This window comes from Trichophyton benhamiae (genome assembly GCF_000151125.1).
Source record: "Trichophyton benhamiae CBS 112371 chromosome Unknown contig00074.8, whole genome shotgun sequence".
In the NCBI taxonomy this organism is placed as follows: Eukaryota; Fungi; Ascomycota; class Eurotiomycetes; order Onygenales; family Arthrodermataceae; genus Trichophyton; species Trichophyton benhamiae.
Window position 1 is genome coordinate 52,678 of NW_003315102.1, and position 13,016 is coordinate 65,693.

The 13,016-nt window shown below is 47.3% G+C and overlaps 3 protein-coding genes across 3 annotated transcripts; 2 read left to right on the plus strand and 1 right to left on the minus strand.

Moving 5' to 3' along the window:
• Positions 1–3,538: 3,538 nt before the first annotated feature.
• ARB_00024 (uncharacterized protein) lies at positions 3,539–4,938 on the plus strand (the record flags this gene model as incomplete). Its single annotated transcript, XM_003013531.1, has 3 exons — positions 3,539–4,143; positions 4,290–4,567; positions 4,733–4,938. 3 exons carry the CDS (start codon positions 3,539–3,541, stop codon positions 4,936–4,938), a joined length of 1,089 nt encoding a protein of 362 aa, XP_003013577.1.
• A 1,192-nt stretch (positions 4,939–6,130) lies between these two features.
• On the plus strand, positions 6,131–6,940 carry ARB_00025 (uncharacterized protein; the record flags this gene model as incomplete). The annotated part of the gene is made up of 1 exon (XM_003013532.1): positions 6,131–6,940. One exon carries the CDS (start codon positions 6,131–6,133, stop codon positions 6,938–6,940), a length of 810 nt encoding a protein of 269 aa, XP_003013578.1.
• Positions 6,941–10,795: 3,855 nt separating this feature from the next.
• On the minus strand, positions 10,796–12,199 carry ARB_00026 (uncharacterized protein; the record flags this gene model as incomplete). The annotated part of the gene is made up of 2 exons (XM_003013533.1): positions 10,796–11,930; positions 12,015–12,199. The coding sequence occupies 2 exons, from the start codon at positions 12,197–12,199 to the stop codon at positions 10,796–10,798; spliced, it is 1,320 nt and encodes a 439-aa protein (XP_003013579.1).
• Between the last annotated feature and the right edge of the window lie 817 nt (positions 12,200–13,016).

Here is a 13,016-nt window from a genome sequence, read left to right on the forward strand (position 1 = left end):
TGTGCGAGATACTAATACTGGGCAAGCTAGACACGGGCGAGCACCCTTGCGGGCGTCCCTAAGTACACCGTATATTAAACACCCTTTAGCCTTATTTCCGGCGAGGTCAACAGGCCACGTACAGAACAGTCAAATAGTTATGTCGAGTCAGCTATAGATACATGTCCAGCTCATATCGGCGAGTCAGGCAGGCCAACCCTTAATCCCAAGCACCCAATCTATTATGCGTGCTTGACATAGAGATTCAGAAGGACTCAGACACTTATTACGGAACATTCCACCGTTACAACCCAAAAAGTCTAGATGCTAACCAACTCTTCTGCCAACCGGGAGGCTCCCTTCAACATGCCAAAATGTTGGATTCCATTATTTTTAATGACATTTTACAGAGATAACTCCATTCAAAGCCAAATCCAAAAATAATCGTCCAGTCGTCTCCCGTCCCTTTTCCCTTTTCCTTCTTTTTGCCTTTCGACTTGCCTTGATGGGCTAACTAGCTACAACTCATCAATGCAGCCAGACTCCACCTCCCTACCCGTATGGAACCGTGATAGATGCGCATGCTCATGAACCAGCAAAGTGTGCATGTCCAGACTGCAAAGCCAGGGGGTTGGTTCCCTCTGGATGCACGTTCTGCAAGCCCCCCCAGCATCAACACAATGACATCTTAATATCAGAACCCCTCTCTCTCTATCCCCAGTTGACGCTGCGCCAAGTATGCTCGCATGCAGGTGGAGAAGAGGAGATCATTTATCTTTCGTTCCTTTTTTCGAGGGGAGTGTTTTTTACACCCACACATTCTCTCTCTCTCTCTCTCTCCCCCCCTGTCTTTCATCAAATAATATTCAATGCGCTGGGGAAAACAGCAAGTCCAACCTTCCCCTTTTATTAGCAAATGCCTAAGTTGGCTAATTAACTGGATTTTCAGAGCCAGCTAATTGTCACTCATTCATTCGTATTAGACTTCCGGCAAGGCTCCACTGAGCGGCTTGTGATGAACCATGGTATGATTCCGCCAAACCGAACCTTACCATGGGCCAGCTGATGACTATCTGGTTTGGCTAGGTGTCGGCTGGGGCCGAGAAAGAACATACACAAGAGACAAGAAAAAAAAAGGGGGGGGGGGGGATGGGGGCGCCAGTGTCAGTAAGCATGGCCGTTCTCATTCTCGACCTTTTGTGTCATCTCTTGTCCGAGCCTCGCATCTTCGTGTTCCAGGAGGGCCCGAGAGATGGGATGATGTATGACTTAGGATAGGCAGAACCAGAACAGCGCAAAACAACATCATGTCTTGCCATGCTCCAACCAGAGGTCATTGCTTGATATCCTCACCGCCGATTACAGCTAAACTGGAGGCTAGTGTGACGGGCAAGCGGCTGCTCCCAGCAAATCGTTTGGCAGTAACCCTGATCCATGCCATACACCACACACCCATGGGTCCACACAGGTCGATGATGTATGATGGAGTGTCTTAAAAGAGACTTAACAAAAACGACCACCAAGGATTGGGAAAGTAGAGCAAAGACGCAAGGCAAAGTGAACTCGGGTACACACTCATCCTTCCACCCCCCTGCCAGCGTGGGGATACCTACTTATGTGGGAGAGGGAAAAATCCCCCGAAAAAACAAAGGCCAGATAGCCACCAGATGACATTTCATTCTCGGCGGCTCGCCGTTATCCCATGTGAATAGGAAGCGGCGCAGCGCACATAACAACCGCACGATTGGTTTTCATTCTACTCCGCTCTTCTTTTCTCTTGTTATTATTGTGCATCTGTTCGGGTCTTCGATCGGCCATATTGCTGTCTCGCCTTTCTGGGTAAGCGCCTGTCGACCTTGCATATATAATTGTTTCTTCCACTATCGACAGAGGACAGACATGCGTGCATACAAAGCGCCTAGAGAACAGCCAGTCATCAGCAGCCCTATTTCCTGCGTACTTCCTGTCGTGGGACCGCGAGACTTGCCGTGCCAGTTTTTCTTCTTCGCTCGGCATCAACATCCAAACGCATGAAACTCTGATCGCCTCCCATATTTCTGCAGGTAATCGCCCGTATTGAAGGCTCCAGCGGTAATATCATACCCCTGCACACTCCTCCGTATTACATATACAACGAAACCAGCTAACTTGTTGGCGTCATTCCCTATATATTAGTTAAGTACTATTAGCATTCGATAGACAGTCTCCTCAGCGGCCTAGTCGATTTTTTTTTTCCCCTTCCCTCGTTGGTTTGGGGAAAGGGGATGAATTTATTATTGGTGATTCCCGGCACAGCAGCATGCGACTCCGCCCAATATATGGCCCTCTCTCCCACCAACGACCACTCCTCCGGGATCGTTCAACAGCGCTTTCTTTCCTTGCAGCCCCCGCGAGAAATCTCGGCATGTGAAAGGCTAGAATGTCCCGGACGAGTTTTTATTTTTCTATTTTTTTTTTTTTTTGTCAATTTTCTTTGACCTCATGGCGGTCGAGGGCTTTTATTTTACTTATTCTTTTTTCATCATCCTGGATCCTAGGTGAGATAAACCAACTAACATAACTAACCCATCTGTCAGGCACGAAAGCAGAATCAGACTTCTGGTTGCTGTGCCTGGTAAGCATTTTTATGCAAGGTCCCCGTCCCCCTCGACAAGCGCCCCCTTGAACGTCACATCCATGGTCAAAAATGGCCGTCCAAGTCTGAACGGCGTTATCTCTACCACGATCTTCTAACATATCTCCTGTGACCCTAGTCAGCCTCTTCTTGAGATTCCTAGACGGAGTAACACGTCAGACGAGGAGGGTTTCTCCCAGCTAAAGATTCAGAGCAGAGTCCTTCCTGCTGCTCAGCTCCCTCGCCACGTCGTCCCGAGGCTTGTGCCTCGTCCCACGGGACTGGGAAAAAGGATGAAGGGATAGCCCAGCTTAGTACGAGTTAACTAACTAAACGGGAGCACAGATGAAGATGCACATACTTTGAGGCGCCCGGAGAAGAAGAAAAGAAAAGACCCGCTCTGAAAGTCGGTATATTAACATCACGATACAGAATATATATTATTCTGACGATATTACTCTGTTTGTGTCTGTGTGAGAGTAGGACCGATCACTTCTGTGTGGCCTTTATATCGATCGATTGGCCGTCAGTCGTTGAACCATGTGGTGGAGACCCTGCTACACCGTACGCCGTGCTCGAAAGACATAAGTGTATGCATATCGATGCTCAGGCAGCGAGCCTCTGCCACCCATGCCCAGGTTCGTGAAGAGTATGGCTTCCTCAGGATGCGCCGCAACAGTGAAGGCTGAGCTATGTATACTCCATACTCCGCACGGAGTACACTTTGTCAACCGACCATGCACGAGAGGAAAGCCGCACAGGACGGAGAGGGAGCTGCAAAATAATTAAAATTGAAGGGAAAAACGAAAGTGAAAAAATCCAATCAACTGCCTAGCGAAGATCAATCTGTGCTTCCCCAAGGCATCCCTGCCTGCCAAACATCAATAAGATTTAGCTCTTGTTAAAAATAAAAAGCGTAAGAGGGAAGCAGAGGCAGCAGCCAGCATGAATCTCATCGAGACGACGCCCCCTTTTTTGTCCCCAACCTCTTCTCATCCAACCCTTTTGCTGTCATCTCCGCCGCTTCACCCTTTTCTGGCCCAAACTCGTTCCCGGATGTCTGAGGCTAATATAGCTGCTTGCTCTGATAAGGTTGGGAACTGGATGCGTCTCGTTTCTTTTCTTTGCATCGTTCTGCTTCCTCCCTCACCTTTTTTTTCCAGCTTAGCTTGTGTTAACTCTGTTGACGTTACCCTTTTACCAGGTCCCCCGTTGATGGCCTTACCATACCCGGTATCAAAAAGTGTAAGCATCTTCTCTTCTCGTTTCTTTTTCTGTCTCTTCGCCTTCTTTTCTTTTCGCTCGTTCGGTTCTTTTTTAAACATCTCCCATCCAGAGCGGTTTCAAGGCATTCTGGCTGATACTTATATGCCCTTTTCTCCCGCCGTCTTTAGGTCCAACCCGCTCTTCTCTGCGTCCAGCAGGCCCGGCAAACACAACCCCTTTTTAACGACTTCCATCCAGTCGGCCCCAATCATCCTCCCAAACACCCCTTTCCAGCACTGGCTCCTCTTCCCACTCCCAGGACTCTTCAGTATTACTTACGTCTTGTGTTTCCCGGTTTCTCCTTTTTTCCTTTTTCCGGCCTCCACATCTAGTAGTGTCATTTCACACCCACTTTTCGGATCGAAGGTTTCGGTTTCTGCATGTTAGCTGTGTCCGTTGCTGCTGTCCGTCAACCTTAGCCCTCTTAAAGGTCAAACAAGAAACGGAAAAACAAAAAACACAATAAGGATAAAAGGAAAGGGAGGAGAAAAAAAAAAAAAAAAACTAATCAGCATAATTTTTCAAACGAACGAGAAGAGAGGGAAAAAATACATCATCCCCTTCCACCCCAGCAGGGAGCCAGAAAAGTGCAAAAAATAACAAAAAGCTCCCGCTTTTTCATCCTGGCTGCCCAATCAATTGCTTGCTGCCCTGATATACAACTCTATATATATGTCTTCAGCATCTACATAGTATATTTATATATATGTGTGTCTGTATATATATATATATATACGTATGTATATACTTCCGATCCTTTTCGATATCGCCTATCCACCTTCTCATCACAGAATCCAGGAGAACCAGAAGGACTAGAAGGACTGGCAGCCACCAGCAGAGACTAGAAGAGTCCGACCGGAATCTTTCAATCAGACCAAATCTTCAAACCCCCGTCCGGCATCCGCCTCTCTCGTCTTCAGCCTCCACGCCAGGCCAGCTCCATCCCTCGCCATCCCGGCCGCCCAGCAGACAAAAAAGAAACGAGACAGCAGAGGGAAAAGGCCTCTCTGCTTCTATCTGGCTCTCGTCTCTTCCCACCCCAGAGCGAGCCGGAGTTTATCATCGCAGAGCTGTATTAATCGTCAGCTGACTTGTATTGTGGGCATTTTATTTCTTTTATTTTCTATTCTTATTTTATTTTTTGTTATTTTTTTTTTTTTTTTTAAATCTTCTTCTTTTTTTTTATTACTCTTTGGGTGTCTTTGGGCTTACCTGTTTGTTCTCTTTTCTTTTCCTTGTTGATTCTTCAGGAATTCTTCAAATCTTCAACTCCAGTCAAAAAGTGAAAAAACCGCGACTCCCGCTCAATCCACGGCCTTCCCCCAAGCGAATTCGTTTCTACCACGAGCCTGCGTCCAGAGCAGACCCTACGGCGTCGTTGTTGTTCTTCTCCCTCCCTTTCTCCTCCTGTACTTTTGTGCAAGCGGCCTCCATAGTGGATTGTACGGTTTCTCCCCTGGTGGTCTCTGGATCGAGGGTCGGTTCTTCAACGACCGACCCCACCCAGCAAGATAGCTCGTCCGCGCGCGCAAACAGCCTCGATCACCACCGGTCCGTATAAATGGACATTTCCGTTGTGACTGGCAAGTCTCCCAGGTCGTCCGGTCAAGGGAGACAGCAGCATCAGGATGAAGATGTTGATATGGACAGCGGGGCACTAGGCAATCACGTGTGAGTATCAAGTCCAGCTTCTCTCCTGCTGCTGCTGCTGCTGCTGTGGTTTTCATTTTTGCTTGGTATAAGACGGAGATTGTGATATCCTCTTTCCATGGCCTCTAAATTCATGTAATGCTTTCTGCTGTCATGGGTTGTGCAGTTCAATTTCGAGGCCCGAGAGCCTGTGCCCTGAACCGCTATCATCAGCACCCACGCCCCTCCCCCTTTTTCCCTGGTCCTGTTGCTGACCCAGATGCAGCCAGGTCGACACATACCCGAGCTACGAGGAGAACGGGAGGCTATACCATGGCTTTCGACGAGGAATGTACATGTATCCCTGCGACGAGAATGAGCAGGATCGGTTAGACCTCTTCCACCGGGTGCTCTGCGTGGCCCGCAAGGAGATACTGCACAGCCCGAACATCAAGATTCCCCCAAGCATAATGCGCAATCCCACTTCAATCCATGATCAGGGGCCTCGGATACTCGATCTAGGCTGCGGAACAGGTACTGAAATTTCCTCATTTTAGTCTTTTTATCACATTTGCCCCCCCTCCCCTCCCCTTTTGTCATCTTTTTTCAGTCTCTTTCTGGAACCCGGAATGCACGCGGCCAATGCACCCTTTTTGGGACTTGTCTCGCACCTTTTTTATATATCTGTCTCTTATTACACAAACCCGTTTTCATTTTCGTCTTGAGGGCAGAATCCGGTCTGACCTATTTTTTGTGCTTCGCTTGGCAAATACGATAGGTATCTGGGCAATCGACATAGCAAAGAAATATCCTCACGCATATGTGCTTGGGATCGACCTAGCTCCTATGCAACCCACCAATCGACCTCCCAATTGTGAATTCCAATCTCCACGGGACTTTGAGAGCCCCTGGCTTCTAGGCGAGAATTCCTGGGATTTTATTCATCTTCAGATGGGTTGCGGGAGTGTTTCGAACTGGCCCAACTTGTACAGCAAGGTCTTTGCGCACTTGAAACCCGGAACCGGTTATTTCGAACAGGTCGAAATTGACTTCGAGCCCTTTACCGTCAATGGCATGCCAAACGAACATCTCTCGGAATGGTACCGGCAGCTGAAGGCTGCCACAGATAAGGCTATGCGGCCAATTGCTTTCAATCGCAGCATGAAACACACTCTGAAGGAGGCTGGATTTGTCGATGTCAGGCAACATGTGGAGGGATTGCCACTCAACGAGTGGCCAGAGGACCCGTCTGACAAGTTGGTGGGAAAGTGGTACAATCTTGCGTTCTCAGAGAGTGCACTGACGCTCTTGCAAGGACCACTTACTCGAATAAGTGGAATGTCTCTTGATCGCATCCAGGACTTGGCTGATCAAGCGATAACTCAGGCCTATGACAAAAATGTCCAGGCGTGGAATCATCTCCAGGTTTACACGGCGCGGAAACCAAGGTGAGACAACTCAAAATTTGGGTTTCTTTGTCGGATGCACCCAGCATCTGCTAGAATCTGAGTACCCCATTTCTCTTGTCCCCCAAGTGTAACTGGTCCGTAACCTTTCCGGGCTACTGTTCATCATTGCTATCCGATTAGCAAAAACTGTTAACTGCCCATTAATGGGTGACTATAAGAACCAAATTGCCACTGGACCTTTGGTTGCCGGCAGTTACTTCCTGCAGGACGAACAATACAGGACGACAGAAGTATGATTTTGAAAGAAGAGCGAATTTCGGGAAGAACGAATGAATGTAAAGGAGGTGGAAGCGATAGGCGAAAACATGGGAAAGACGGATGGCCAAAGGAACCGGAAGGAGAAAAGGGTATTTTTTTCACACTTGAATCATACGAACCAGCCTTGAGTTGATGGCCGTGACATCCTTTAAACGAGCATTGTGATTTTTGCTGAGTTTATATCGCGCAGCTAGCCATGTCCCTCCCTCTTCCCTCCTCCCCCCTGTACAGTGACACTTCACTAGGGATCGGATCAAGTACCAGCTAGTGTCGTCGCATGGGGAGAAGGATTTGACTTCCAAATGGATCCGATGAATTCGTCGAAATGCTGAACCGAAAGCCGATGCTCAGGGGATGTTGTGGTTACCCTGTATATTTTCCATATACACAGATTCACATTTCACATCCCCGGAGTGTTGTGAAATTCCGATATCTCGAGCACATTTCCCGCCGTTCACAGATGACTGTCGAGGAACTAAAACCCCAACTATCTGGAGGAAAGGGAAGTATGGACATGCTAGGAGGATTGCCGGAAATGATGGAATGTAAATGATAGGAATCCCAGGATTTTGGTTTGGCCTGGAAGGGGGGATAGCCTCGGGGACAGAAAGATGGGAAAAGGCACTGCTGGCAGATTGAGCTGGAGGGAAAAAGGAAAGAAAAATAAGGACAACAGTTCAGAAGGAAATCGACTGCCAGGGGAACAGCTTCGTCAAATGTATTCCGATGCTTGGGTCACCGGCTGTCAGGACAAGGGTAGAATATACCCATTCATATTATGCACGACCACGTCGCATCTTGGCCTGTCAGTCCTCTTCTCAGGGAAATTTCCACAGGGTTGACATATGCGACGAAACAGAAACGGCAAGCGGAATAGTTCAGGGGGAATGCTACATATTCTCCAGCTTATATGCCAGCAGCTTCTCGCCACCAGTTCGTCTCTGCCAGAATTTATATTTGTTTCCTTGTCCTCGGGTCTTGCGGTTCCGTCACTTGCCTCCCAACATTTATGTCTCTGAAGTTGTTATGTTCCCTATCATTGGGCAGTCGGGAAACGGCTCCTTTTCTTTTTCTTGGGTGTTTTCAATGCATTCTCCTCGCTTCAACCCTTGCTTGCATGTCTGATGGGCTTTTTTTTTTTTTTTTTTTTTTTTTTTTTTTTTTTTTTTCCCAATTTCTTATCAAGCGTTGTCCTGTCCCGCCGGAATGGTAAAGGGTAAAAAGGTAAGTAAAGAGGCGACGGATCTACGAATGGCCGGGAAAAAGTTTGTGTGGACGTCTTGCATCCCATAACTCGGTTAGCTTATCGTTTCTTTGTTATTTTTCCTCAGGCTGGCAGAGCATGCCGGAGTTGGCTATATAGGGAGGAGTATTCTCTGTTTTATGATCATTCCTCAGGACGACGATTCATGGTGATGATCTATTGCTACGATAACGAGTGGTTAGTTACCTTGTTCTTTTCCTTGACTGCCTCCTTTTTCTTTGCTTTGATGGTCATGCTGTGCCTTTGTACTTTGTTTTATATAGAGGGTCTCCTACGGTTACCTTAAAATTCCCCGTCATCCTCCTTTGCTGTTTTCATTCTGTCTCGGTTATCAATACGTAGTGGGCTCGTTATACTGTTCGATAGGGTCATAGCTTTCACGCCCATCGGTTGCGGTGCTTTCCCTGGGCCGTATATTCTCACGTAACTACCGAGCATCTACTGGCATTAGCTTGTATATATACTACATGTACTTTCTGCCATAGTCGTTACCAGTGAAAAAAGGAATTTGCAACAGTATCAAACCAGCAGGCGTTGTTTGGTCGCTAATGCCCGCCTCTTCCTCCAGCGTAAGGGTGCTTAAGTAGTTAGTTGTTATTGTAGTTAGCTAATTAGCCTGACATTGGAGTATTCTATACTCGATATCAATTAACTAACTATTCCTCCAGCTAACTAGTTACTTAATTAAGATTTAGTTAGTTTGCTGCGGGTGAGCCTCACTTCTGTGCTGCTAAATTCGAAACGCACTTCATAGGAGTAAACGACAAGTCCTTCTATTTCCTCATAATACGACCAAGGTATCCGTCCTGAAATACAATTTAACTCTGTAACACATCGTACAACTCTCCGAAAATGGAGTTGGTTTCCGGTAATAGTTATACGAGGTATCGTGGCAATGTACGGAGTACTTACACCATAGGGGAGTCTGTTGCCCCTGTAACTAACTTCAAAAATAATATCCCTGACAAAAGCAGTTGACTCGCAAGATTGGGGCTCCTCAGGAGGTCAACTTCCCGTTTGCTTCCCCATACCTTGGACGGAGATATCTCCGTATTAAAACATGTTGAGAATGTCTGATATTAACTCGGCTCCTAGTCACCATGCGTTCATGGTAGCTAGTGGTTAATTATATTTCCTTAGCAAACCCTGGAGAGGAGCTAATTGTTAAATTCAGATCCAATCTTCGCGTGACAACATCGAGCATCTACAACCTGAATACTCCTGTGGTTGATTACTACTTGCTTGCGGACGTTTATTCGCTGCGTCATACACACTTATCTCCCCTCTCCTTCTATCTCGCCCTTCTGCCTATGCACCAAGAGCTGTGAAATTACCAAGCAAGCTGGATGGAACAAAGTTACAGCCTTCTCTTCCAGTTGAGCGTGTATGTGGCAGCGACTAGCTGAAGCAGCGGCATCTTCTTTTCCTTGGTACGGAGTAGGGCTAGCTAAAAGAAAAGTAAGGGGGTCGGTTAGCTTCACGTTTGTCATGATTATGAATACCTGCAGAATTCCCTGCAACATACCATTGGGGTTGGTGACAAGGGTCATCGACAGTGACTAAGGCAGGTGCATGAAATCCACCCATGCATGACGCTGTCTCCACGTTCATTTGTCAACCAGAAGAGCCCATGATCTCGTATACATGTACGGAGTACTCGGTGAAGTATAAGACAGAACATGGTTCGAAATTGAACATGTTGTCTCCTCAAAAGAAACGCTGATTCGTGGGACAAGGGAAGGGGTTCCTGCTTCATTGTTTCATGTTAGATGCTTGCTTGCATCATACCCGGAAGATATTCAAATCTTTGCGTGGAGTCGACCCTGGGACCCATTATTGACATCCAGGAGACGTGGCGCAAGATATTGGGCAGTTTTCGATAAGCTGAGGTCATCCTGGGACTCGTGCAGACATGCAGTAAATGGACGAGCATGTCTAGACGTACCACATAAGTATGTACGATTGGCTGCGTTGAGGATGCCCGCAGAGAATTTTTGCCTTTCAACTTAGCCTAGAGAATCATCCCACAGAAGGGAAAAAGTAGCGAGGCTGGAGGTGACGTTTCGTCATAGCTAGTCCAGTGCATCCCTATCGTAAGGCGTGCCGCTGATATGACGTCGTGAACAGCCGAAAGAGAAATAAAAACGGGGCACAGATGGCGTTGTTCATCAATTACAAGCGTGCTGGATAAAGTTGTTAAGTTGTGACGATCAGTTACTCGACTATTATCTGATCGAGTTATATTTTTCCATTTTATATTTTGATTTTATTTTTGTTTCTTTTTTCAATTTCCATTTTTTAAAAGGCTGGTTTAGGTTATCTCCGGCGTCCTTTATTCTGCGCTCTACCAATGCCATTCGATGTCGCCTGTCTTCTCCCGTCAGAATCGTAAACATCGCCACTGGCGGTAGCGGACGCAGCTACATTGTTGCTGCTGTTATTATTCATCCACTCACGTCCGGAGCCAGGGCTGCGTCTTCTCATTGTTCCAGGCCCCACTGCAATGATATCCTCTTCGCTCTCGCTATCTGATATGTCCAAGAGGACAGGCATGCGGAACGTCTCGTGTCCATCATCACCGGTTTCTCCCTTGACAGGTTCAATAGTAAGCACGTCCGGAGTCTCATCTTCTAGATCAAGCCGGCGCTGATGAACCTGTTCAGCAGGATGGATATCGTATTCATCTTCCCTCTCGACGTATTCAACATTTTCCTCGACTTCCTGAAAATCAGGCGCTAACGCAGACCATTTCTGTGGCGTGACAATAGACCACACATATATACCGCCAGACTCTAGCCCACAGGCTACCACCATGGGTTTGTTTGGGTGCCACTCGACTACTCCCAGCTCCTCTTTCGGGCCTTCAAGAATCTTGACAAGTGAGCCATGGCTGCGTTCCCAGACATAGATGTCATGGTTCATAAACGTGGATGCAGTCACGAATTCACCCGTTGCAGAGAAAGCAACATGGTTCCAGCTTAACCTGTTCACCACATCTTGGAATTTGTGTTCTATGTCGAGCTTGATATTAGATGGTTCAAGGTTAACGCCAAGCTGTGAAAGGTCTGGCATTAAAATGGTGCGTATCACCCGGTCGGAGCTGTTCGCAAGTAAATCCCGTCCATTGCTTGCAAGACGCAGAAGTATTATAACACCGTTGCATAAACGGGTGGAATGGATTGTTTTGCAGGTCTGAGTTTCGATAATGTTGATCCAACCCTTTGATGTGCCAGCCAGAATATGATTGCCAAGTGCCGTGAAGACGGTAACGCAAGTTGAATGCTTTGCATCCTGTGCAGCTTGCTTAGCAGCTACTGCGGGGTCAACTTCTTCTCCATTCTCCGGTTGCGGCCGAAGAGGTGCTGAGGGTAGGATACGCTTAATAGGTCGAGGAGAGGAAACGTCGACAAGGACTGGTTGGTCTTCAAACAACGAGGCCACAAATAGCCAACTAAGATGGAATACTGTTTAGTTCCTTGTATGTACTCGCAATGCATTCCGTTGGGAAGGGAACATGTCTGGCGCGTGGACGTACTGGTTGAATGGATGCAACTCTGCAATATATACGGGAGCTTCAAATCGAACCGTCCGTATTCGTGAGCCATCTTTCAAGTCCCACAAAACGCATTTCCAATCTTGTGATGAACTCAAGAGGTATCGTCCATCTCGGGACCAACTGTTGAGAGTATCATTTAGCACTTTTACCCGTAATCTGCGCATCGAACTCGTGAAGGTAACAGTATCTTACCTTAGTGACTGGATCTGTTTGCTGTGCCCGCGCAGTTTGCGCGCGACACCGTTCGTTTCGACATCGAATATCACGATAGTACCATCAACCTATGAGAGCTTTTAGTTCATGTTCTTCCCGAATGTCTCTCCATGACAGAGTTATCTTCCATACCCTTCCCGAAGCTAGAAAGTCTCCTTTGCGATTGAACCGCAGACATGCCGCATGGCCGCTTCCTTCAAAAAAAATAACAACAAAAAGGTGAAGTCAGAAAAGAGCTAAGGAGAGCCCACGAAAAGGTAGTACATGGATATTGTCTTACTGAGAGTTCCCGTCAAAATATCCGGGTAGTCCTGCGCCAATGCAAACGGATCAATAAGGGCCAAATTCATGGTGTGCGGGAAGCAGTGAATCCCAGAGTAAGCCGCACGCGCAATCAGTCATCCTTGGCCTTGGACCATCGTCCTCCTTTTCCTGTCGAAACCTTTAGCTACCCTCTGGGCCGTTCTCCCCTTTATCCGTGTTGTAGGGCTGTGTTCTTGTTCTCCTCTTCTTCGTCCTCCTTTTGTGCCTTTGTCGCTGTGAATGAAAATGAAGTCAAAAACTTCCCGATTCGGCGTGCGTCTGATTATCCAATCACAACACTGAAATCTGCTGAGTCATCCGCTATACCACATTAGGAACCGCCTGAGGCGAAAAACTTCGAGCGAACTTCAATCAACAAGCGCATCTGAGGCGAGACTCAGAACAACGTCCGTCAAACACCAGCGCTGAACGTCTGCAACGCCCGCAAGCATCTAAGAATATCGC